The 27,367-nt window shown below is 47.9% G+C and overlaps 1 protein-coding gene across 12 annotated transcripts in view; it reads right to left on the bottom strand.

Moving 5' to 3' along the window:
• CADPS2 (calcium dependent secretion activator 2) overlaps positions 1-12,369 on the bottom strand; it is a 346,118-nt gene extending 333,749 nt beyond the window's left edge. For 4 of the 12 annotated variants that reach the window (XM_077935843.1, XM_077935844.1, XM_077935845.1 and 1 more), the window contains exon 1: positions 11,809-12,367. In XM_077935843.1, the coding sequence (XP_077791969.1) occupies positions 11,809-12,165 (357 nt within the window). In that variant the 5' untranslated portion in view covers positions 12,166-12,367. Of the gene's footprint in view, positions 1-11,808 lie in introns of all 12 variants that reach the window. The other 8 variants (XM_077935837.1, XM_077935838.1, XM_077935841.1 and 5 more) reach the window with 4 other exon arrangements.
• Positions 12,370-27,367: the final 14,998 nt, after the last annotated feature.

Raw genomic sequence — 27,367 nt, 5'->3', positions numbered from 1 at the left:
GCCACCCTGGGCGGCTTCCAACAAAGTATTAAAATACAGTGGTCTGTTAAACATTAAAAGCTTCCCTATGCCTTCAGATGTCTTCTAAAAGTCTGGTAGTTATTGTTCTCTTTGAACATCTGGTGGGAGGGCGTTCCACAGGGCGGGTGCCACTACTGAGAAGGCCCTCTGCCTGGTTCCCTGTAACTTGGCTTCTCGCAGTGAGGGAACCGCCAGAAGGCCCTCGGCGCTGGACCTCAGTGTCCGGGCAGAATGATGGGGGTGGAGACGCTCCTTCAGGTATACTGGACAGAGGCCATTTAGGGTTTTAAAGGTCAGCACCAACACTTTGAATTGTGCTCGGAAATGTATAACCAGCTAAACCTCGCCATATACCGATACATCACAATGTCTGAAATAAGGATGGAGCTATGTAGAGGCATTGGCAGTTTCACAGTCTTTACCACATTGTGGTTTTTGCATAGCACACACACAGACACACACATCAGGGTTGAAACGAATATCACGACATGAACTTCAAATGTATGTGCTTGTCTGAATGTGTATATACAGCCTCTATTTACAACCCATGGCAACCATTTTGTGTTGGCACCCACAGCACCTTTAGCAAAACATGAGTTCTAGCACCTAACGTAATGTTGTTGTTTTCGTTTTAAAAAGTAGTATCTGTACTCATATTGATAGAAGTGTCACGGGTGCCAGCTCAAATGGCTGCCATGGGCATCAAAAAAGGGTGCAAGTACGCCATATCAGTGAGTACTGTCCCCCTCCCCCCCAAAAAAACCCCCTGTATTTGTGTGTGTGTGTGTGTGTGTGTGTGTGTGTGTGTGTGTGAACACACACAATTTGGATTGTTTATACTTCCAACAGTTGATGCAGAACCAGTAGTATCAAATCAAGCATTGGGCCTGTGGGCCTTGTTCATCTCCTCATCTTCAGGCTCCTATTTCCAATTCCCCAAATTTAAAAATGGATACTGATTCAGAAAAATCTCACCAGCCTTTGAACTAGAATCTGGCTTTTTTGGCAACAGGCTTCCGTGCCAGAACAGAGAAAGAACAATTGCTTTTCAGTCATTTCTGCATTTTAGAGTTGGCTTTTTACAATGAACTTACAGAGCATGTATCTGCACTTTCCGATATAGAGCTTGTCATAGTTTAAAAAAGCACAACTCTTTTTTTATACTGCTAGAAGTTGTAAGAGTTGCACATCAAGTTGTAACAAACTGCCTATAAACATACACAGTCTCAAATCTACCATTCTTGGGCAAGGTGATTGAGCGGGTGGTTGCTGAACAACTCCAAGCACGCCTGGAGGAAACGGACCATTTGGATCCCTTCCAATCGGGATTCAGGTCTCACCATGGGACTGAAACTGCCTTGGTCGCGCTGGTTGATGATCTCCGGCGGGCTAGGGACAAAGGTGAGAGCTGTTTCCTAGTTCTGCTGGATCTCTCAGCGGCCTTTGACACCATCGACCATAACATCCTTCTGGACCGTCTAGAGGGGCTGGGAGCTGGGGGCACTGTCATACAGTGGTTCCGCTCCTTCCTCCTGGGTCGTGTCCAGAAAGTGGTGGTGGGGGATGAGTGCTCAGACCCCTGGGCTCTCACTTGTGGGGTGCCTCAGGGTTCTGTCCTCTCCCCCATGCTTTTTAATATCTATATGAAGCCGCTGGGAGAGATCATCAGGGGGTTTGGACTGGGTGTTCATCAGTACGCAGATGACACCCAGCTCTACCTCTCCTTTAAATCAGAACCAGTGAGGGCGGTGAAGGTCCTGTGTGAGTGCCTGGAGGCGGTTGGAGGATGGATGGCGGCTAACAGACTGAGGTTGAATCCTGACAAGACAGAAGTACTGTTTTTGGGGGACAGGGAGCGGGTTGGTGTGGGGGATTCCCTGGTCTTGAATGGGGTAACTGTGCCCCTAAAGGACCAGGTGCGTAGCCTGGGAGTCATTTTGGACTCACAGCTGTCCATGGAGGCGCAGGTTAACTCTGTGTCCAGGGCAGCTGTCTACCAGCTCCACCTGGTACGCAGGCTAAGACCCTACCTGCCCGCGAACTGTCTCGCCAGAGTGGTGCATGCTCTAGTTATCTCACGCTTGGACTACTGCAACGCGCTCTACGTGGGGCTACCTTTGAAGGTGACCCGGAAACTGCAATTAATCCAGAATGCGGCAGCTAGACTGGTGACTGGGAGTGGCCGCCGGGACCATATAACACCGGTTCTGAGAGACCTGCATTGGCTCCCAGTACGTTTCCGAGCACGATTCAAAGTGTTGGTGCTGACCTTTAAAGCCCTAAACGGCCTCGGTCCTGTATACCTGAAGGAGCGTCTCCACCCCCATCATTCAGCCCGGACACTGAGATCCAGCGCCGAGGGCCTTCTGGCGGTTCCCTCATTGCGAGAAGTGAGGCTACAGGGAACCAGACAGAGGGCCTTCTCGGTAGTGGCGCCCGCCCTGTGGAACGCCCTCCCATTAGATGTCAAAGAGATAAATAATTACCTGATATTCAGAAGACATCTTAAGGCAGCCCTGTTCAGGGAAGTTTTTAATATGTAATGCTGTACTGTTTTTAACACTGATTGGGAGCCGCCCAGAGTGGCTGGGGAAACTCAGCCAGATGGGCGGGGTATAAATAATAAATTATTATAATATTATTATTACACATGCAAGCTGATGTTTTCATTTTGTTGTTAAACGCATGCCACAAATAACTTCCCATCATACACAAACTCAAGTACCTTTCCAAGAAACATTATTATTACTATTATTATTTTTAACAGCTTAAATAAAAAAAACTCCTGCCACCAGCAAACCTCTGGAGCCACTGGATAAGCTGCTGTGGGGACTGGGAATCTTCACAAACATATTCTAAGTGCTCAAAGAGAAAAGTCACTCTAATAATTTAATAATTTATTATTTGCACCCCGCCCATCTGGCTGGGTTTCCCCAGCCACTCTGGGCGGCTTCCAACAAAGATGAAAGATACACTAAGTTTGAAGGGCCAACTTTTGCACACATAAAAAAATGAGAAGCCAGTTTTACTGACAAACAGAGGGACACTCCATGGTGTTGATAAGCAAGGGCAGCGAAGTTCACACCTAACAAATCAAAAAGGGCACCTCCACAGAACTTAACTTATGTAGCACATTTACAGTCCAATGTTGACTATATCGGGCACATGGTGGTACGTATGATCACACTGTTCCTCCATACCACATAAACAGGTTTCTCGCTTGTGCAGAGTACAAACCAGCACACAGAACTGGTGCATTTCATATGTGGATCTGCTCCTGTTCAGGATACCTGCTTCAGATACGGACAACCAACATTCGAAATTCACCAGGTGCATTTTGCCCCTGGTTATCAACCAATTGGGTGGCGCTGCAGGTTAAACACACAGCCTAGGACTTGCCAATCAGAAGGTCGGCGGTTCGAATCCCCGTGACGGGGTGAGCTCCCATTACTCGGTCCCAGCTCCTGCCAACCTAGCAGTTCGAAAGCATGTCAAAATCCAAGCAGATAAATAGGTACCACTCAAGGGGGAAGGTAAATGGTGTTTCCGTGCGCTGCTCTGGTGCGCTGCTCCCGGGAGCCAGGATGGTGCCCAACGTCTCCACCATATGGAGGTGCATGCCTGGGGAATCCTTGGGTCTTACTTGTTTTCACACACTAGCAACACATCCTGTAGAATTCCACCCGTGATATTTTATCTGCACAATCAGAACTAATTTCAGGAACCAAAAAGCCATGTTGGAAAACACGACTTTTGAGCTGCCTGGCCCCAAAATGTCAACTAGACTTTTCGTTTTGGTGACTGTAGCCTTGGTTTAAGGAGGCACTTATATATCTGAGTTTCTAACACGGCCAACAATGATCCCATCAAGCATGAAAAGGCTATCACTGCATCCGTTAACAGCCTGTGTCAAGCAACGGGAGACAATCCCCGGGAGAATTCCCTGGGGAAAGTCATTTTCAGTAGCATAAAAATAGCAGCACACCTCGCAAGATACTGGAGGCTGCAAATGCTACATGTTGAGCAAGTGTGAATGAGCAGGCAGAAGTAGCCCGTTATTAATCGTTAGCAGAAACATAAAACGGAAAGAACACTGGGGAGCAGCAAATCACCCCTTGGAAAGTTAGGTCCTTTAAAAAATGAAGAAGCACAATTGTCAGAAGGTTGAACTCTGGAAATTTATTGCATAGACCTGCGACTCCAATCACTCATGTTTTTCAAAGGGCGACCTTAATAACTTGTTTGAACATGACAGTAATCTATTGAACAGAATACACAGGAACTAAATACAGAAGATGTGCTATCTTTTGAGAGACCAAGTGCATGTGAAATCCACACAACGTCTGCACTGGTATCAGCCTGTGAAGGTTAGCTACTCATTTGTCCTGAAGAGGGAACTGGTGGAGAAAATGGGCAGGCATGCCAAATGGCCTTCACTCAACAGTCAATCAACAGCAATGCCAATGCAGAATTCTCTTATTATTATTGTTACTTTTTTATTGATTTTCAAAAACAAAACAAAATTAAATAAAACTTTAACTTTAACATTCAACCTTTTTTATCTTCTTATTTACCCTGCGCAATTTCGCGCCCGGACTTCCCTCCTTCCCTGCTTCGGTTTTCCCAATTTACATCCATTCCTGCAGATTCTTAATTACATTCTATATACATCACAAGATTTATGTTATCCCTGCTACAGTTTTTTAACTTCTACAGTTATTTCGTATATACACAACCCCACTCCTCCTCAAACTTTGTCACTTTTTGGTCTCGAATTTTATAACTCATTTTTGCCAATTCAGTATACTCGAATCATTTCGTCTGCCACTCCATTAGGGTTGGTAACTCGTGGGATTTCCACCTTTGGGGCCACAAGAATCCTTGCAGCAGTTGTGGCATACAAGAATAATTTGCAGTCTTCTTTTCTCACTTCATCTCCTATTATTCCTAATAAAAAAGCCTCTGGTTTCTTTGGGAATGTATATTTGAAAAGCCAATGCAGAATTCTCAAATGCACCATTATTTTATTGTTCAAAATTAGCCTGGTGACAGGCACATTTGGCACCTAGCTATCGGCCACTTGCAACCCAGTGAAGATGCCTGGGCGCTAGGATGGTGCTTGAGATCTCCACTACCTGGAGGTGCATGCCTGAGGATCCTTGGATCCTGACTGTTTTCACATACTCATACCACATCCTGTAGAATTCTATTACTTCTATTAGTTATATTTTATCTGCACAATCGGAATGAATTTTAGGAAGCAAAAAGCTTTTTCTGTGCTGCCTGAACAGGAGTAGCCAGCATTAGGGAAAAGAGGTTGGAATAGTCTCTGGATCAAGGGACTTTTCTTCTTTAAGTTCTCAAAGCTCTTAAACTAGGTCAAGGCTGTCATCTAAACGAGCCAGATGTTTAAACTGAGAATCAATCACAATCAGTCCATCATTTGAAAAATAAGACTTTAGAACCGTCTTGCCCCAAAATGGAAACTAGACATTCCATTTTGGTGATTGCAAACTTGGTTTATGGGGCTATTTGGCTCCTAGCTTATACAGGGTGTTTGAAAAGTAACTGTACTGTACACCTACTATAAATGGACTCTCCATAGGTGTATGCAGTGGTACCTCGGGTTAAGTACTTAATTCATTCCAGAGGTCCGTTCTTAACCTGAAACTGTTCTTAACCTGAAGCACCACTTTAGCTAATGGGGCCTCCTGCTGCTGCCGTGCCACCAGAGCACGATTTCTGTTCTCGTCCTGAAACAAAGTTCTTAACCTGAAGCACTCTTTCTGGGTTAGCGGAGTCTGTAACCTGAAGCATATGTAACCTGAGGTACCACTGTAGTTACTTTTCGAACCCCCTGTATATCAGAGTTTCTAACATAGTTTCGACTTACAGAGAGAAATTACCACAAGCTCAGGCCTAAACTCTCCACGTGGCAAAACTGTACGACTCTGACTTTGAGGTACATGTTAGGTATGCGGGGAGGGAAAAGAGAAGAGACAGATTGCTGTAGAGAAAAGGCCAGAACACAAGGAGAGACTTATCATAGAATGAGTTATCTATTTTACCATCCAAGGAGTTATTTGTCTCAGTCACATCTCCCTTCCACCACTAAACATTGAAGTACAACTGTAGGAAGTTTCCTACAGTGTAGATATTCAGATGGAATGCCATGTTTCGACCAAACTATATATCTATTACAGGAACCTCCACAGACATAGCACTTGTTTTTAGAAGTCTGAGGTGAGTTTCCTATTGCTTGTAGGACATAACTCACATTATGGTAAATCACCGACACAACACATGGAGAAATCAATTAGCAAAACCTGCACACAGTCTAGTGCACAGCAGGAATGGAAAACTTTATCTGAGGTCACTGTATTAATACAAAGAGATGTGCCAAGGCCCTGCGCCTTAATTTTAATCATAGTCCATCTACATTTGTAATTGCATTTGCAATCTATTTTGTTCCGGATCTGAGTATGCTTTAAACCATTTATATTCAGTTTTGCAGCTTTAAAATTCCCCAAGGCTGAAATCTGAATAGTGGGTAGCTTTTACCCTTAAACAGTAAGGAAAAGTAAGACTGCCAGAGTTGCTTAGTAATAACTGTTACACACACCAGTATTGGGAATGCTCCATTAGCCCTGTCACGCCATTCCCTGGGGGTTGGAGGAAACAGAACTGGGAGCCATGCTGATCCAAATGACTTGTGATTTGTGGTGCAGAATCCAAAAGAGTCCACCACATCTGAGCTGACTGGTCCCCTCCAGTTCTCTCCCAATTGGGACACAGACGTCTTAAGGAAGTCAGATTAGCAATCTGATTAGCAATCAACTAGAGCCAGGGCCTTTTCAACACTGGCTCCAGCCCGGTGGTACACTCTGTCTCATGAGACCAGGGCCCTGCAGGATCTGATTTCTTTCCACAGGACCTGTAAGACAGAATTGTTCCGCCTGGCCTTTGGCTTGGAAACAACTTGATCCCCTCCCCCTCTTTCCTCTTTTCTCTTCCTGTGATGGAACTCCTATTTGGGGACTTCCCTGGCTTTTTTCTGGCCCACATAGGACCAGTCTGGCTAGTTGGCCTAGGTGAAGACTTGATGTTTTCATCCCCAAAAAAGTTTTTGATTTGAGTTCCTACTGACATGAGGCTGCATTTTACTGTTTTAATGTCACATTTTAATCTTGTTTTTAAGTTGTATTTCAATCAATTGTTTTTATACCTGGTGTTAGCCGCCCTGAGCCCAGTCTTGGCTGGGGAGGGCAGGGTATAAATGAAATTTTATTATTATTATTATTATTATTATTATTATTATTATTACTATTATTATGAGGAATGAAAGGGAGGCACATGAAGAAATGATGGAGACGACACAAATGGACAAGCTCAAAGTAGTGACAAATGAAGAGCAAGAAAAAAATGACAGATGGGGTTGCTGTGCATCAAAAACAACGGCAACAAATCATCTGCTGCGAGAAGGTATCGGGAAGATACCTTGCAAAAGAACTCAGTGTGCCTTGTTTCATTCCAAGACAGGCATCAGTCTTCCAGTGCTCTTCTACATATTTTAAAAGGTTAATATCCTTTAGGATCTGGAGGTATGAAGTTCTCATTTTTATTAACCAACTCCTAGATCTGCTGGTTTCTAGCTGCCCAAACACATCCAGGAATATTTTTGCAGACAAAACCCCCCACTAATGCAGGACTCGATACTTAAGCGGTTTGAGGAATGCCAGAGAATTCAATGAAATTCGGAAAAGAAAAGGAAACTTCAGTAGCCCCTGCAATTTATACTCAGGGGTACAAAAAGAGAACAGCAATTATTTACTAATCTAGAACACAGAAAATCAATACCAATAGGCTTTGCCCTTACAAAACAGGTTTGTGAAGTCTTCCGTTTCTCTGTGCTACAGTACAGTACCATTCATTGTTGGGTCCATTTAGCATTGTTTGCCTAAATAAAGCCATGTGCTTTAGTCATTCTCAAACAGTTGGATTCCAGCAGGCCTAAAGAATTATTATTTTTTAAGGACACTTAAATGAAGCTGTAATTGGAACAAGTAAAACATTCCAATTGCTACCAAAGAAACAGGGAAGGTTTCAAAGAATTTCTCAAAACCCACATCTCTCAGTACTAGCATTTAAGCAAGATTGATGATCACATCTACGGGCTTGTGTTGCAGACACAATTCCACTGCAATACAGAAATTAATGTCCCCCTGCCAAATGTACGTAAATGCCCAAAGCAAATGAAACTCAGGTCCATTAATTACAGTACACAGGAGCCATCACTTCTGAGCAACGATTACAGATAGCATTTAATTCAGGATAAGATGTCAAATGTTTTTCACCCAATACCCATCCTTTAGTCTGCTCTTCAGAGGCCAATTCTACCACAATTACTATTATTATTTTATTATTTATACCCCAATCATCTGGCTGGGTTGTCTTCATCAAGCTATGTTGTCCACTGACCTTATACTTTTTCCACATTGTTCTTCCACCCTCAGTAAGCCCATTAATTGTCACAAAATCAAGAGGAATGTATTGGTGGGGCAGAAAATAAAAATGACTACTTATCAAGGTAGTCACTTTGAGGTATAATTTGGGAAACCCCAGTCAAAGCAGAAAAGAGTCTCTCGTTACGCCACTGACATACAGTAATCAACAACAACAACAACAATCTTTATTACAGTCCTGAGACCCAACAAATCATTACAAAGCAATACACAATTCAGACAGCCTACCTCCAGGTTAAACAAGCATTTTGCTCAGAATATAGGGATCATTGGTTCTTGCAACCACCAATAAAAACTTTGCCACTGCTAATGTTCTAGCATTTGTCCGGTCTTCCAATAGGAACCTGACATAGTGAGCCTCTGATTTTCCCGGGAAAGGTACCAGCAAGGGTAGTATCAGTTCAGCCCTAGCTTGCTCATATTTTGCACAGTGCAACAAAATATGATTTATGGAATCGATGTCTTGAGCACACGAGCAAAGTCTGTCCTGGTAGGGAACTCCTCTCAACCTGCCATCCAACACTGCAGAAGGAAAGACGTTTAGTCTGGCTTCGGTGACTAACCTTCAATAAGTTGGTACAGTAATCACAAGAGTCACAATAAGGTACTTTCATAACTCTTGGTAGCAGCAGCACACCAGACAGTCAAGAGAATAACACCACATTACCCCAAGTAATAAAGCCTTGAATGACAATCTAGTAGGCGTTATAGAGAAAGATACCATTAACTGGCTCCCTCCAAACCAAGGTTTTCTCTTCATGGGCACCATTTTAGACTATGATGGAGGAATTCATGTGGAAAATGCTACGCCAGGACTGAAAATACTTCTGAACTTCTCCTGATACCTCCAGGAGCTGACAAGAATCTAGAAGAAAGAGAAAGTGGCCTTCGACCGAGAGAGACCATTGGTCTATCCGGCACAGCATTTTGCCCACTCAACAAATGCACACCTCACTCTACGCTGATTACACTGATTGGAAGCAGCTCTCCGAGGGTGAAAATGGGAGTCTTTTGCAGCCTTACCCAGAGAGGCCAAGGTTTGAACCCGAGAACTCATTCTGTATGCAAAATATGTGATCTCTCGTTGAAACATAGGACTTCCCCTAGCAGCCTGCTCACAGATCTTTCCAGAGAAGGTGTTCAGATTGGTCATGAAATTTTCCTCAACTCCTCAAATCTGTTGTCGAAAAGCATTCACCTGAAGGCTAATCTCACACAGAGATCTGGCCCTAAAAAAGAACTGAGGTCCAATTTAACTCAAGGAAATGGAGCTGAAGGGAAGGATGAGGAGAAAGATGAGCCTATGTTAGGGATGGGAAGCCCTGTACTCATGCAAGACGCCATTCAAAAGTTGTTGTTTATGTTCAGGGACACCATAAAATAAAAGACCTTTCAAGGAAGTCAGCCCCACTCCCTTTTGCAACTAAAGGATGCTACATTTGAAGAAGCGCATCCCTAAATAATGCTTGGCTAGTCAGATACAATTCTGTTCCGTTTTATTGGAGTGTCAATAGCTTCATTTCACTGGGCGACGGTCTCTTAACACACAGTTGCGCAGGGGACCCAAGCAAAATGGATGTCTTGTTGCCTGGAGCAATTTCGACTCTATTATTTCCCTTAAGCATCTTGCTTTCAATCACCTGCTTTCCAAAGGAAACCATGTATCACCTTCAAGAGGCACAGAGAGATGCTTAAGTAGAAGGAAAACAATGCCGGTCTCAGCAGCTGGAGATAATGCTGTGCCCATATTATAACAAAGTATCAGCTGACTAGAGTTGTTGCAACTTGGTGAAGCTGTTATAATAAACAAAGGCACATAAACCCCTGAGGCTACCACTGAATAAACAACTTGCTCAAGAGTAAGCCCTACTGAATTCAAGCAGCACGAATCCACCCGGTCCCCCAATGTTCAGCCGTTCCAGTGTAATATCTCCAAATTTTGTTCTGTGCTAGCCTAACCTCTAACTGCAATGCTATACATGTCTTAGGATGTCAGCCCCATTCAATTCTCTGGGACTTCCTTGCAGGTAAGTGGGTACAGGACTGCAAATGTAAAGACTGCAGTCCAAAAAATACTAATTAGGAACTGTGCCCCACTAAACACAGCGGGATGGGGGACAATAGCTCCAGGCACACGCTTTGCAGGCAGAACAGAAGGTCCTCGCTTCCTTCCCTGGCATGGCGTAACCAGGAAAGGCTTGAGAGCCGCTGACTGCCTGTGTCAACAATACCAACGGTATGCGTCTGGCTATAAAACAGATTCCTATGTTTCTATATCTCGCATTTAACAGCACGGGGATTACGCTGCAGGGAGCGTTTCCTTCCGGCTTTCCGGCTCCACAGCGAGCAGCAGAGTTGACGTTTCTTGAGGAACCCGCGTTACACGGCCGCCGAGACTTGACCCCACCAACCCAGCCTTCTGCGCGCCTGGCCGGGAGCTGCGTGCGCTCGGAGAGCTGCTTCCCAACCCCCCTTCCCGGCTCCCGATAACTAGGAAAGAGCGGCTCGACCTGTTGCAGCAAAGGAAGAGCGGCAACGCCATCCAACAGGCAGCGGTTGCGCGCACAGGCATTTCTCGGCACACACAGGGGAAGAGTTGACTTCCCGGTCTCCGCGCCGTGTGACCCACTGACACAAAACATACTGCAGCCAGAAAGAAAAGGAGGGGGGAGCTCGATCTACCGAAAGACCAGGTGGAAGAAGCGAGAAGATCCTGCGACCCACTGTAAAATCTCTTCTCCCCCTCAGCGACCCCCAGACATGGACGTGGGCAGGGAGAGAGGGGGCAGCTGCCCCCCCCCCCATCAAGTAAATAAATAAATAAAAATAACAAAGTAGAAATTGCAGGCAATTTTTGACAGATTTATCTGACTTGAAGTCAAAAGAAAGTAATTTAAAACAACTGTTGGCGAGACATTGCATTGGGAATCCTGGCTACTTGTCCCCCGCGACAGAAATCCTGGCTCCCAGAACCCAGAAGTTATTGGGAACCGCTTCGCTGCGCGGAGATCTTCCGGGCACGCATTGCAATGCAGGCGATTTGCAAGCAAAGGCTCGCGCTACCAGTTGCATGCGATGCCTGCAGTTTCCTGCTCGGGAGGTTGAAAGTGGGAGGGGAAAGTGGCTGGAAAGGGAAAGTCCTCCCGCCCGCCGGACCTATTCCCCCCCTAGCCAAACCACCCGCCGCTCAGAAGGGGCGGAATGGGAAGCATCGGCGCGTCCTGCGGCCGAGTCCGGCTGGCGCTGCGCTCCCGGCGCGCCTCACCTTCTGCTGCCGCCGGGCCATGTCGGTGGGCTGCTTGGCGTTGAACGGGTAGGCGATGCAGCGCACGATGAAGGCGTACAGCTGCAGCCGGAGCCGCTTCTCGCTCTCCTCCTTCTGTAGCCGCTCTTGCTCTTCCCTGCCTTCGCTGCGCACCGAAGGGCTGGGGCTCGCCGGGCGCCCAGACGCGCCACCACTGCCGCCGTCTCCAACGCCGCGGTTCCCCGGGCGCCCGGGCTCTCGGTGCGCGACAGGGAGGGTGCGCGGGGAGCTGGCCGCCGCCGCCACCACCAGCACCTCCCGCCGGTCTTCGTCCAGCACCTCGTCCGACTCTTCTTCGCTAGACGACGGGTCCAGCATAATGGTGCCCGCTCGCTCCCCGCGGCCGTTTGGAGGCGAGAAAGAGCGCCGCGCGCAAAGGCGCCTGCAGCTGCCCGACCAGCGCGCACCTTTCCGGACACGTCGAGCTTCCACGCCCGACTATTTCCTACCAGCGAGCCGCCGGCGGCAGCCGTGAGAAAGAGAAAGAGAGAGAGGAGGAGAGGCGGAGTTTGGGGGGAAAGGGGTCGAGCTTGGGCGCTGTTTTCCACCGGGGATCCTATCAGAGCCCGCGCTGGCCTGTCACTTCTCCGACCGCGGCTCCGCCTCGCCGACAGCAGCGGCGGCGAGACGCACAGGTGGGAAACCTGTAGCGCCCACAACAAGCAACACGTGGAACAGAAGGCGAAAGGCGCGCCGCGCCAGGCCAGACAAGCGAGCCGAGCCAAAGACCATTTCTCTTTCTCCGTGAGCAGGATCAGCCACGAGCTTTCGGTGCTCCCGGGCCCTGCAGTTCCCAACCTTGCTGCTTTTATAACCCAGCAGCTTTATACAGTGGTACCTCGGGTTAAGTACTTAATTCGTTCCGGAGGTTCGTTCTGAACATGAAACTGTTCTTAACCTGAAGCACCACTTTAGCTAATGGGGCCTCCTGCTGCCGCCGCGCCACTGGAGCACGATTTCTGTTCTCATCCTGAAGCAAAGTTCTTAACCTGAGGCACTATTTTTGGGTTAGCGGAGTCTGTAACCTGAAGCGTATGTAACCTGAGGTACCACTGTACTGTACTGCAGCTGCATGCCACTCGCCTCCCCAGCGAGTAAATCAATAAAAAGACTTAACTGAGGTTTGCCTGCCCCCCCTCCCGGAACATAAATCCTGGTAACACCCATGTTTACACGGGGGGGGGGGGAGTCTGCGCCTGCATGATAGAGATCTCCTTCCCCCCCACCACCTTAAATACAACTGCAGGGCTCCGTCAACTTTGGATAATATTTCTCATTGCAAAACTACTTGAAAACCATAAGCCACAGGATGCTTTCTCCTTCCTCGGGGTAATTGGGGTTTTTTGGTGGGGTGGGGGGAATCTAGGGGTTCTGGTAGGCAAGGGTGCATGGGCATAGCCGGGGGGCAGTTGCCCCCCTAAATCAAATAAATAAATAAACATACTTAACTAACGGACCAATTGCATCGCAGGTAACTCTGTTCTGCCACCCTGTAACAAAAAGCCTGCCCCCCTAAAATAAATCCTGACTATGCCTATGGGGGGGGGGGACCAAGCCCTGCCCCCCCACATGATGTTGCAGTGCAAGGACACTTTTTGAATGGCAATGCCCAGCTCTAGACCGGTGGTATTTATTATGAGAGCCAATCCACTTCCACAGCAAGTGGTCACCATGTTAGATTTCCCAAGATTCAGTGCCTGTCTTCAGCGATGGGAGTGCTCTGCTCCCCTAATAAATGCCACCAGCTCCAGGCATGGGTGTAGCGGGGGGGGGGGGGGCAACTGCCCCCCTAAATCAAGTAAATAAATATACTTAAGTAAAAGTTGTAGAAAGATTCCGACATATTTTTCCGAGCGCTTGGGGTCAATAGAAAGTAATTTAGAACTGTTGTTGAGATATTTCATTCCGAATCTGCTAGACATAGCTAGAGGATGATAACAAGTGGGTGTCCTCCCCCCCCCCCCCCGAACATAAATCCTGGCTAGGCCCATGCCTATAGGTAGCATAGTAAACAGAGATGAAGAGAGTAGTGGAGGCAGCTCTGACAACCCTAGTATGTACTATGTGGGAGCCCATGCTGGAATTTGCCCCACGGCCATGGGCATAGCCAGGGGGCGCAACTGTCCCCCCCAATCATTAAAAATCAATACAAATCTGAGGTTCTCCTCCCCCCAACAAAAATCCTGGCTATGTCCATGCCCTGGGCAGCACCTTGTTGAGGGGCACTAAAAGGCACTGTGGGTTAAACCACAGAGCCTAGGGCTTGCCGATCAGAAGGTCGGCAGTTCGAATCCCTGTGACGGGGTGAGTTCCCATTGCTCGGTCCCTTCTCCTGCCAACCTAGCAGTTCAAAAACACAAAGTGCAAGTAGATAAATAGGTACCGCTCCGGCGGGAAGGTAAACGGCATTTCCGTGCGCTGCTCTGATTCGCGAGAAGCGGCTTAGTCATGCTGGCCACATGACCTGGAAGCTGTACGCCGGCTCCCTCAGCCAGTAAAGTGAGATGAGCACCGCAACCCCAGAGTCGTCCGCAACTGGACTTAACGGTCAGGGGTCCCTTTACCACCTTTAAAGGCTCACGCAATTGTAGTCAAATAAGGGGGAGTGGCATACAGGGCTCTAAAAGTTCAATGTGTGGAAACACAATTTTAAGACCACCATCCCCAGACTTCGTGGGTCTTCTCCAACCCTCTGCAATCCATGAATCTCAGCTAAAGTATCCATGGCAGATGGCCACCCAACCTCTGCTTAAAAACCTCCAAGGAAGGAAGTTGGCCATCCCTTGACATTCTGATGTCCAAGGTGGCTGCCTCACTCCACCTCATGGGCAAGCTGGGCCTGCTTGGAGGGCCTTGGCCCCCTCTCCTTCTGCCAAAGTTGGGGGTCTTTCCAGGGTTCCTTCTCAGGTTTCACATATGTACACCAATTCCATTCATATAGAATCACAGAACTGTAGAGTTGGAAGGGACCACAAGGATAATCTAGTCCAGCAGTTCTCAAGGGGTGGCTAACACCCCAGAGGACAGGATCACACTTCAAAACGACCTTGACAGATTAGAGAACTGGGCCAAAACAAACAAGATGAACTTTAACAGGGAGAAATGTAAAGTATTGCACTTGGGCAAAAAAAATGAGAGGCACAAATACAAGATGGGTGACACCTGGCTTGAGAGCAGTACATGTGAAAAGGATCTAGGAGTCTTGGTTGACCACAAACTTGCCATGAGCCAACAGTGTGACGCGGCAGCTAAAAAAGCCAATGCAATTCTGGGCTGCATCAATAGGAGTATAGCATCTAGATCAGTAATAGTGCCACTGCATTCTGCTCTGGTCAGACCTCACCTGGAGTACTGTGTCCAGTTCTGGGCACCACAGTTCAAGAAGGACACTGACAAACTGGAACGTGTCCAGGGACGCGGACTTATAAAAAATATTGGGGGGGCCCGGGAAAGCTCATGAATAATAAATAAGCTCATGAATATGCAAATAAAGTGGCGCCGCCTCCTCGTGAGCGAATAGGGGAGAGCGTGCTGCGCCTATTAATCAGCTCCAAAGGAAATTGGGTGGAGCTTTTGCTCGGGAGGGAGGGCAGGAGGCATGCAGCCCGCCCCTCCCTGTGCATTTTGGGCTGGGGGAGGGGCGGCGATGGCGCTCTGCTGGAGGGGCGCTGGAGATTATTGGGGGGGCGGAGCCCCCCCAAACGAATTTTTGAGGGGGCTCGGGCCCCCTCAAGCCCCATGGAGTCGGCGCCTATGAACATGTCCAGAGGAGGGCAACCAAAATGGTCAAAGGCCTTATGAGGAATGGCTAAGGGAGCTGGGCATGTTTAGCCTGGAGAAGAGGAGGTTAAGGGGTAATATGATAGCCATGTTCAAATATATAAAAGGACGTCACATAGAGGAGGGAGAAAGGTTGTTTTCTGCTGCTCCAGAGAAGCGGACACGGAGCAATGGATCCAAACTACAAGAAAGAAGATTCCACCTAAACATTAGGAAGAACTTCCTGACAGTAAGAGCTGTTCGACAGTGGAATTTGCTGCCAAGGAGTGTGGTGGAGTCTCCTTCTTTGGAGGTCTTTAAGCAGAGGCTTGACAACCATATGTCAGGAGTGCTCTGATGGTGTTTCCTGCTTGGCAGGGGGTTGGACTCGATGGCCCTTGTGGTCTCTTCCAACTCTATGATTCTAACCTGTGGGTCCCCAGATGTTGTTGGACTACAACTCCCATCATCCCTGAGCTCTGGCCTTGCTAGCTAGGGGTGATGGGAGTTGTAGTTCAACCACATCTGGGGACCCACAGGTTGAGAAAGGCTGATTCTAGTCCAATCCCCTGCAACGTAGGAATCTTTTGCCCAATATGGGGCTAAATCAACGACCCTAAGATTAAGAGTCTCATGTTCTACCCACAGAACTAGCAAGGCAGCTGTTTGCAGAAGTATATCATACTGTGGTCAGTGAGACTTACTTCTCAGTATCTTGAGTTCAGGGTGGCCTTTTATTGAAGCAAATGCCTTACTAGACTAGAACTCACTTCATCAGATGCATGAAGCATTATTAAGGTAAAGGTACCCCTGCCCGTACGGGCCAGTCTTGCCAGACTCTAGGGTTGTGCGCTCATCTCACTCTAAAGGCCGGGAGCCAGCGCTGTCCGCAGACACTTCCGGGTCATGTGGCCAGCGTGACAAGCTGCATCTGGCGAGCCAGCGCAGCACACGGAACACTGTTTACCTTCCCGCTGGTAAGCGGTCCCTATTTATCTACTTGCACCCGGGGGTGCTTTCGAACTGCTAGGTTGGCGGGCGCTGGGACCGAACGACGGGAGCGCACCCCACCGCGGGGATTCGAACCGCCGACCATGCGATCGGCAAGTCCTAGGCGCTGAGGTTTTACCCACAGCGCCACCCGTGTCCCTTGAATAGAGGGAATAGAGGAAAGATTATATTAAAGGGGGGGGGGGAGTCTGCAAAATGCAAGAAATACAGCCTAATGTTTCTACACAAAGCCTGAATGTATACAAGAGGAGCACACTGACCACTCAGAGCATCATCAAAGGTATTTCTACCAGTTCTTCCATGGCAATGGAATCCAACCGACCGAGGTATAGAGCCTGGCAAAGACAGCTAGTTCATTTAATTATTTCATCCCATTTATAGCTAGCCTTTCTTTCCCAGTGGAAACTCGAGGCAGCTAATGGCTCCAAAGCAACTGTAAAATCACAAAAAAACACCATAAAAACTGATTGAATCCTGCTGGATCAGCACTCCTGCCCTTTGGGTATTAACCATTAGAAATCACAAAGGAAAGAGATGATTGCCGTCACCATGGTCCTCTTTATAGGCTGATCAAAAATGACCCGAGTTTGTGCCATCAAGTTTACTGGCAAAAGCCGCGTCCTCCTGGGTCACCGAAATCATTTGCTGCTCAGTCTTGAAGAAGCTTATGTGGAACTAAGTCTCACTGAATTCAACAGGGCTTGTATCCCAAGTGTGCATATGATTGAGCCCTAGAAACTTAAAGAATGAAATTCAGTGAACAAATAGGGTGGACAATATCAAGGGGCCATTTACACACAGCTCTCCCAGAAGCTGTTGTCATCGTTTAATGACCGGGAAGCTCCCTAGAGTTGGCCTCAGCTTGCTTTCTGGTACTATACCACCATAAAGTTGTAAATAGGACTATGTTCCTGAGAAGCCACAGGTCACATCCATACCATACATTTAACAGTCATGGAGGATCCTGGGAACTATAGCTTGTTACGATATGATACGATACGATACTCTTTATTGTCATTGTCCCATACAGAACAAGGAAATTGAAAAAATTAGACATTCAAAAACCAACAAGCCTGCTATCCCAGCTATCCCAACCTGGTTAGCCTCCTAAAAACTCTGATACCCCATTTTTAAATACAATATACTCCCATAGAGATTCCTTACACTGCATTTAAAACCAAAATCGCATTTGGATAGAAACTGTTTCTTGGGCAGCTAGTCCTAGTCTTTGTAACCCTGTACCTTCTTCCAGAAGGCAGAAGCTGAAAGAGTTCACAAAGGTGCTGTTAAGGGTGCTGACCTCACAGAACTACAGTTCCCAGTACCCTTCAACAAATTTCCGTTCTCAGGATTTTCCATGATTGCCTATAATTTCACTGCATGGATCAAGTCAGCCCTTTGAATGGAGCAATTCTTTTAGGCCCATGCAGGGGAGTAGGAAGGGGGGGGGTGCAGGGGTGTGATCCTCCCTGGGTGTCATTCCTGAGGGGGTGACAAATTGGTACACTGTGGGGGGGGCACACTTACCGCATGGCCTGGGCTACAGCATGCCCCAGCCACGCATCTCTCCTGGGAGTGACGTGGTGACTTGGGCCCCGTGCTGCCCGAAACAGCAGTGTGATGGCCTGGGAATCCGATTCAGAGGGTGAACCAGAGGAATCCCAGCCTGCACAGGAGTCCCCGCCTCCAGGGCCGGCTGAACTGGGGCAGGGCCTTGATTCTGAGGCGCCTGCTCCTGTGCCGGATCCTCAGGAGCAGGCACCAGGTGATTCCGCTCTGGCTCCGGAGGTGGTTGAGGACTCAGTGCCTAAAGGTGAGTCTCCCCCTGGGCCCAGTAACCCTTCAGCCTCTCCTGAACTGCAGAGGCTCAGGGCAGAGAGGCGAAGGGAACTGGTTTCTCCCAGGAGGAGTGCTCGCCTTAAGGCCAGGAGAGGCGGGGCTCCTGGGGGCCGGGACCGCCCCTGGCCTCAGAGAAGATAAAGGCCAGTCAGCCCGGTCCCAGGTTGCGGGAGCAACGTCATTGTGGAGTACCTGTTCCTGCCCGGACCCAGACCTGACCCTCCAGTGTTCCTGTCCCCGCCCGGCTTCCTGCTTCGGACCTCGCCCCACTCCTTGTGAACTGTTTCTAGGCTAGTGACCCAGGACCGGACTTTGACTACACCAACGGTAACCTTCCCCCCGGGACCAGCACAAGCAGCGTGGGGCTTGTGTCCACCAGGCAGATTCTGTGGGCAGCTTGCCGTGGCGCCCCCGTGAGCGGATCACCCCGCCACCGCCTCTCCAGGTGCTGGAGCAACTAGCTACGCCCCTGGGCCCATACAAGTTTTCTTGGATAGCTCAGTAGGCTAGAGCGTGGTGCTGATAAGGCAAGCCTGTAGGCTTGATCCCTGTATGGGACAGCTGCATATTCCCTCAGTGTTTTCCCCCTCCTCCCTCTTCATTGATATTACAGTGGTACCTTGGGTTACAGATGCTTCAGGTTACAGACACTTCAGGTTACAGACTCCTCTAACCCGGAAATAGCACCTCAGGTTAAGAACTTTGCTTCAGGATGAGAGCAGAAATCGCACGGTGGCGGCGCGGCGGCAGCGGGAGGCCCCATTAGCTAAAGTGGTACCTCAGGTTAAGAACAGTTTCAGGTTAAGAACGGACCTCCAGAACGAATTAAGTTCTTAACCCGAGGTACCACTGTACTTAACAAAATCCCTATCATTCATAAACCAAGCATGTTTACTCAAAACTAAGGATACTCACAGTCTTCAACTCTTTAAGGAACTGGGTGGCCGAGTCTCTAAATATGACTTCTTTCTAAACTGTCCCTGTTAACATTTATGAGTTAGTCCAGGCTAAGGCAGCATCACTGGAAAAAAACAAATCAAATGGCAACATTTCCCCAAATAAAAAAGTTAAAGGTACCCCTGCCCGTACGGGCCAGTCTTGACAGACTCTAGGGTTGTGCGCCCATCTCACTTAAGAGGCCGAGGGCCAGCGCTGTCCGAAGACACTTCCGGGTCACGTGGCCAGCGTGACGAAGCTGCTCTGGTGAGCCAGCACCAGCGCAGCACACGGAAACGCCGTTTACCTTCCCGCTATAAAGCGGTCCCTATTTATCTACTTGCACCCGGGGGTGCTTTCGAACTGCTAGGTTGGCAGGCGCTGGGACCGAGCAACGGGAGCGCACCCGGCTGCGGGGATTCGAACCGCCGACCTTTCGATCGGCAAGCCCTAGGCGCTGAGGCTTTTACCCACAGCGCCACCCGCGTCCCATTTCCCCAAATAGAGCAATATAAATGAGCTATTTGTAATAATAGGAGGGAGAGAAGGAGGGAGACCCAAAGTGAAGCATATACTCTATCCCCACAAGTACACACGGCAATCAGAACTGGTAACAGGAAGAAATACTGTCGCTATGATCGGATCTTTTCATTCTGTGCCACGTAGACGGCTTATTTGCTACTGCTCAGGAGAAGAGAGGGTTTGCTTTGCAAAGCCACTGGTGCCCGCAATGTAGGATCAAAGCAAATGGAATCTCTGAGCCCATCTTTGAAATCTGCATTTCAAGTAATTGGTCCAGGCGTCCCAAGTCCTGCCTCGCCCCTGAACAATCCTGTTTGAATATAATATGCAGGCATTTGAAGGGAATTTGATTCAATCTATTTCTCGAAGGCGGGATACAGTACAGATAGCCCACTTGTCTTTACTGCATAAAGAAATTTTAAAAAGCTAGAGATACCGGGGGGGGGGGGGATCCAATATTTATGAGGTGGGCTTTCAGCAAGTGCATTATGTGGATCTATTTTATCCCTGTCAATTTGGTGTTCTCTGGGAAAGCGCATGCCAGATGCATTCTGGCCACAGACAGTCGCCCAATAAAAGTGCATCTCTATGCTGTCCTTCCTTTGTGCCTCTCCGATTTCGTCGTTGGTTCTTGTATCTTAAAAGTCCCTTTGATGCTGCATTAAATGTGGATCCTTGCTACAGCGAGGCAGGGAGAGGAAATGTAAGGCCTCAAAGTACAATCCGCAGGAAAGCTCTGCTGAAATGGCAGATGTATGGAACACCACTTTGGGCCAAACCAGATGTGGCATTAATGTGTGAATGCAATTAATGTATGTGTGCATCAGGGGTCGGCAACCTAAGGCCCATGGGCCACAAGCAGCCCACGGGGGTCTTTTTAACCAGCCCACGAGCTGCCCCCAAACCGAGCCGCCTACTTGGTGAGTCCCCGTGCGCTGCGCTAAACTGGCGCAGCACAGCGCGGAGACTCACTTCCACACTGCTGAAAATCACGTCTGTGCATGCGCAGACGCCGGAAATCATGGACGCATGCGCGATCTGGCCCATGGAGGGATCTCTGCTGGAGTGAACAGGCCCAGGTGAGGTAAACTTTGTCGCCCCCTGGTGTACATAGTGGTATCTGCAGAGAGGCTGGAGCAAAACTGGGGCCCTGGTGGGGGTGGGAAGGGAAGGAGAATTTAATTCAGTGCAATGGAGACCTAGGGTGACATGCAACAATTGCTCAGAGTAGACCTACTGGGATGAATTCATCGCCATGCTCCTCTGGTCATTCCATCAGTGCAAAGATTTGGGCTTGGCAGATGGAATGATGCCACTTTTGCTCCTCCGACATGCCAGGTCGAGATTTGAACTCTGGTCTCCCAGATCCCAGTCTGACGCTAACTACTACACTGACCCTCTCTTTTTTTTGGGGGGGGGGAGAGACAAAGAGGAAGCCCCCTTGTGCTAGTGGCAGCACTTGTGCAGCTTTCCCTAACACACCTGGCTAGTTGAACCTGGCCCATTGAAGTTAATGGACCTAACCTGTTTAATGTTATTAGAATTATATTAGACGTATCATTTTAAAACATCACAGGGCAGACATGTATAAAAAGCATTTCTTAAACTCTGTTTATATGTGTTGGAAGCTGCCCAGAGTGTCCGGGGCAACCCAGTCAGATGGATGGAGTATAAATTGTAAAATTATTATTATATTATTATTATTATTATTATTATTATTATTATTATTATTATTATTATTATTAAATGGGAGAAATTTTTCACCTCTTCTCCCCATAGTCTAATTTTTATCAACATCTGAATGTTTTCTTTCCCATCTCCTCAAATTTCAGTCACGTTGGCCTTTCGCAGGAGTTTATTAGTGCCACACTGACATTTTAGCATTTGAACTTTCCATGCTTATTATCTTAAGTATTTCTGCAGTGTTTTGGTCATGCCAGTAGCATTTTATAATAAAGATCTTATTGTTATTCAAAGAAAAGCCGACTCTCTGTATCTTTCAGGCCTACAACGAATTGTCTGGAGTCACTAATTTTCTGGATGGCTAGCGGCTTCCTAGCATGCAGATCATTTACGAAATCTGAGGTCTTTTCAGCCTCTAACGTTAGACTTGGATGTAAACATGCGACTAAGGATGCAGTTAACACTGCCTTTTGTTTTCATAAGCCTTAAAATGTGTAACAGGGATCCAGTACCTAAAAATATATATATTAATGAAGGCACTGTAGGGCTTAATTAGATTTCAGGCCTTTTTAAGTTGGTAGAGAACAAGACTGGGGAAATTTGATTATATGATATATTTGGAATGATATGACATATTTGACGTAAAATTAATTACATGATCAGAAGGCTGCACTGCCTCCTTGTATTAAATTGCTGCAGAAATTAATTAAAACCGCCTGTACCCTAAATAACACAACATAGTGGAAGTGTAATTTAAGCATTCGGCTCTGCCCAATTTGGCTTCTCGGAGCCTGTGGGTATTGGTGCCTAACCAAACTTACTCAGTCCGAGGCGCCGAGTTGTGCCCAACATTGTGCCCTATAGAGTTGGCATCTGTGCACCTATAATTGCCTAGTGGGATCACCCACCCCAGCTCATTCTCTCACCCCATAGCTTTTAACCTGTTGGAGGAGCAAGTTGGTTTGTGCATGCAACATGCAGGTAGCTGATTTTACAAAAGTAGGGGGCAGCAGCTGTGGGGCCCAGGTATAATGAATCATATATGATATTTTGACTTGATGGCAGATCCCATGAAAAAGAAGGCAAGTCCAGGTAGCTCCAAGTGAATCTCTTGCTCTGACAAAGACTGGGAGAAAACTGAAGTTTTTAATGCTTGATGTTTGATTGTGTTTTTAATATTCTGTTGGGAGCTGCCCAGAGTGGCTGGGGAAACCCAGCCAGATGGGCAGGGTATAAATAATAAATTACTAGTACTACTACTACTACTAACGGATACAGGTGGTGCTGTGGGTTAAACCACAGATCCTAGGGCTTGCTGATCAGAAGGTCGGCGGTTCGAATCCCCACGACAGGGTGAGCTCCCGTTCCTTGGTCTTTGCTCCTGCCAACCTAGCAGTTTGAAAGCACGTCAAAGTGCAAGGGAATGAATTCCTATGCCCCACAAATAACCCAGAGATGCATTTTAAATAAAAGGACACATTCTACTCATGTAAAAAAACACTGATTCCTGGACTGTCCACGGGCCGGATTGAGGAGGCGATTGGGCCGGATCTGGCCCCCAGGCCTTAGTTTGCCTACCCATGACTAAGTTGTTAATGAGTGGGGGTTGTCATGCAAAACGTAAAATAAAATATACAATAGATGCATAGGTTAACTCAAGAGGAGAAGTCGTCTGCAACAGTTACTGGCGATGGAAGGTTTTGCTTGGTTGGGTTTAAGAGATCGTAATTTGCAGCACATCGAGCCTCATTAAGTGCATTCCTGAATGCCCAGGTGTTTCCTTTCCTCTTGTTCTTGAGAGAGAATGCACTCAAAAAGTCAACATAGGCACTCCTTTTGTCAAAGGAGAATTCAGAAGGGTGGTCAATTCAACCAACAGAGTGTTTAGAGCATGCATTTGTTCTCAATGGTGTGGTGCTAGATGGGTTCCTCTTACTTTCCCTTCCGAGTCTCTCCTTTCAAACACCAACTCCCCACCTTCTGCACCAGACCAAGCCAGGAAACAGGAAAGCTGGGTGGAACTTCCTCCTATTCTCCTGGCTAATCTATGTGCCGCAGATATGCTGAGGCCAGGCCCAGCGAAACTTCAAGGCTCTCTGTGAGAATTTTAACTCTTTGTTCTCATGAAGAAAGCTAAGGTGAGCCTACCGATATCGGCTAGGAACCTGCTCAGCTAGTGGAAACCACAAACTAAGCAGGTTTGCAGCTGAAATGGTTCTGATCTCGAGGTTCCCCTTTGGGTTGCTTCCATAATACGATACGATAATCTTTATTGTCATTGTCCCATACAGAACAACGAAATTGAAAAAAATCTACATCAGACATTCAAAAACCAACAAACCTGCTATCCCAACTATCCCAGCCTGGTTAGCCCCTAAAAACTCTGATACCCCATAACTGAATACAATATACTCACATAGAGACTACCTTACACTATGTCTTTCCAAACTCAGTTGTCTCCAGAAGGGGAACAGAAGGACAAGAGAAGGAGGCCCTCTTCTGCTCTCTATTCTTCCTCCTCTATCCACCCCCAGGTTTCTACTAGGGAAGTAGACCCTCTGCTAAGGAAGAAAACCAGCCTTTGAGAGCACGTATCACAAGGTTAAGGTATAAAAATAAACCCCAAGCCCAGGTCATTGTTGGAAGGAAAGGCTTTGTGGGGTTGGAGCTTTCACAGTTTTGTATTCTTCTACCTTTCCGTGATCCTGATGGCAGTAGCAATCACACTCCCTGCTGCTACTGAGTGTGATGTGTTTCACCCACAACACAGTCATACCTTTGTTTTCGTACAGCTTAGTTCTCGAACGTTTAGGCTCCCGAATGCCGCAAACCTGGAAGTGAGTCTTACGGTTTGCGAACATTCTTTGGAACCTGAATGGCCGACGGGGCTTCCGTGGCTTCCGATTGGCTGCAGGAGCTTCTTGCAGCCAATCAGAAGCCATGATTTGGTTTTCGAACATTTTGGAAGTCAAACAGACTGCCGGAAAGGATTCCATTCGACTTCCAAGGTACGACTATTACATTTTAAGGGCTGGAAGTTTTGCTCTCATTCTGTTTTGGCCTCAGATGCCATCGCTTGATGTCATCATAAAGCCAAATTGGAGCGAGGGCAATGCTTCCTGCCCTCATTTTTGGGCTCTTAAAAAATAACAATCATTCATTCATTCTCCCCCCCCCCCATGTCCTACTTTGAAGCCCATGAACAGGGTGGTGAAGTTTGGGAGAAGGTAGCACTTAGAGCAATAAAAAACAACTTTCCAGAAACCACAAGTTGCACCAGTTTGCAACCCCAAAATAGTTCTGAAGCAGTGAATGCAGATTGAGAATGAGTTAAAATCTGTCCTGAACACCTGGCCTACCTGGCAGCAAGTCAGTATGCCAAGTCCCCAGTTCAGGGTCAATCCATGTGCCCAAAGCCCAGTTCCATTGAGATCCTGGAGCATCCAAGCTGAGGCCTTTCAGCATGGACAGTTGAGCAGACCCAGCACCTCAACTCTGTTTCCCTGTTCTTAACATGCTGATTTCAGCATCTGGGCTTGATGAGGCAGATTGTGCCGATCCCGGGGGCTAACCGAGAGGCGAGGTCCGAGTCCAGTCCGAGGTCGATGGTGCGGTGTGGAGGCTGTCCGTCAAAGCTGTAGCTGGGTCCAAGGCGGGGAGTCAGGAGGAGTCAGGAACTCTGGCAGAAGAGCAGGACAGGGTGCATGCAGGAACAGGCTAGCAACAACATTGCTCCCGCAACCTGGGACTGGGGCTGGCTGGCTTTTATCTGCCCCGAGGCATAGGGCAGCCCCAGTCCACAGGTGACTCACCTCTCCTGGCCTGGAGGCGAGCACTCCTCCTGCGGGAACTTAGTTCCCCCCGCCTCTCTGCCCTGAGCCTCTGCAGCTCAGGAGAGGCTGGAGGGTTATCGGACCCAGAGGCAACCTCCTCTTCCCCTGACGGGGCTGAGAGTGCAGGCAATGGGTCCTCCATCACCTCAGGGGCCAGAGCAGACTCAGCTGGTGCCTGCACCTGAGGATCCAGCACAGGTGAGGACCCTTCAGGCTCAGGCCCCAGCCCCGGCTCAGCTGGTTCTGGAGGCGGGGACTCCTGTGCAGGCTGGGATTCCTCAGCTTCAGCCTCTGAGTCTGAATCCCAGGCCATCACACAGATGAAACTCACCTGCTGCAAGCTGAGGAATCACACACTTCCTCCCAGAGCTAGCGAGCCCCACCTGGCCAACTATGGAGATGGGCTGCGGGCCCTTGCCTGCCTCTGCCTTCAGGAGCACCATGCCAGATTTTCCCTATTCCTCAGAACCCACCATGGTCATGGAGACAGGGGCCCCTTTGCAGTGACCCCATTCCCTCATCACCCTCTGTCGCCCTATGAGTATTTTCTACACCAACCTCACCTTCCCCATCCCCAGCTTGGCCCAGTGTGTCCCAGTCCCAGTTGCACCCCTCACCGGTGTCCTCTTCCTCCTCCCCATTGTCCTGCCAGTTCATGACAAAATATCAGCCCATGTGACCACAGAGCAGGAAGACCCACACAATATTGATGGGGAAAAGGAAGGAAGCAGCATTGTCCTATCATTATGCTGAGTGGGTGAGTGGATGAGAATGGAAGTACAGTGGTACCTCAGGTTACATACACTTCAGGTTACATACACTTCAGGTTACAGACTCTGCTAACCCAGAAATAGTATCTTGGGTTAAGAACTTTGCTTCAGGATGAGAACAGAAATCGTGCAGTGGCGGCACGGCAACAGCGGGAGGCCCCATTAGCTAAAGTGGTACCTCAGGTTAAGAACAGTTTCAGGTTAAGAACGGACCTCCGGAACCAATTAAGTACTTAACCCGAGGTATATTTGTGGTGAGTGAATGGACGTTTCCCTTCCTGCAGTTCCCTCACTGTGAGAAGTGAAGCTATAGGGAACCAGGCAGAGGGCCTTCTTGGTAGTGGTGCCCGCCCTGTGGAATGCCCTCCCATTAGATGCCAAGGAAATAAACAACTATCTGACTTTTAGAAGACATCTGGAGGCAGCCCTGTTTAGGGAAGTTTTTAATGTTTGATGTTTTATCGTGTTTTTAATATTTTGTTGGGAGCCGCCCAGAGTTGCTGAGGGAAACCCAGCCAAGATGGGTGGGGTATAAATAATAAATGGTTGTGGTGATGTGTACAGAAGTTGCACAGTGCATGAATGAATAGTGTGCATTTGTGTGAGAATGGACATTTATGTGAGGAATGCAGATTGATCTCAAGACTGACACACACAAAAAAGACAAACCTACATTGTTATTATTATTTATTTACATGTTTATAAACCACTTCACTGCCTGAGGCCATCAGAGCAGTCATAAATATAAAAAATACACATTTTAAAAACAATTACAACAATTCCTTCATACAGTCGTACCCTGGATCTCAAACGCCTTGGCTCCTGAACAAATTGGCTCCCGACCGCCGCAAACCCAGAAGTGAGTGTTCCGGTTTGTGAACTATTTTTGGAAGCCGAACGTCCGACGCGGCTTCTGTGGCTTCTGATTGGTTGCAGGAGCTTCCTGCAGCCAATCGGAAGCCGTGCTTTGGTTTCAGAACATTTTGGAAGTCAAACGGACTTCCAGAACGGATTCCGTTTGACTTCCAAGCTACAACTGTACTCTAAAATGCATAGATGTACAATTAATATTTCATAAATGACTGGGCCGCACCTCCTCGAGGTCACACCTGGAGGAAAACCTTATTAAACAAGAATGCCATCACATCTCTGCTTGTGTTATGTGCA

The sequence above is a fragment of the Podarcis muralis genome, chromosome 10 (genome assembly GCF_964188315.1).
Source record: "Podarcis muralis chromosome 10, rPodMur119.hap1.1, whole genome shotgun sequence".
Lineage (NCBI taxonomy): Eukaryota > Metazoa > Chordata > Lepidosauria > Squamata > Lacertidae > Podarcis > Podarcis muralis.
This window is presented reverse-complemented; position numbering and strand designations above follow the sequence as displayed.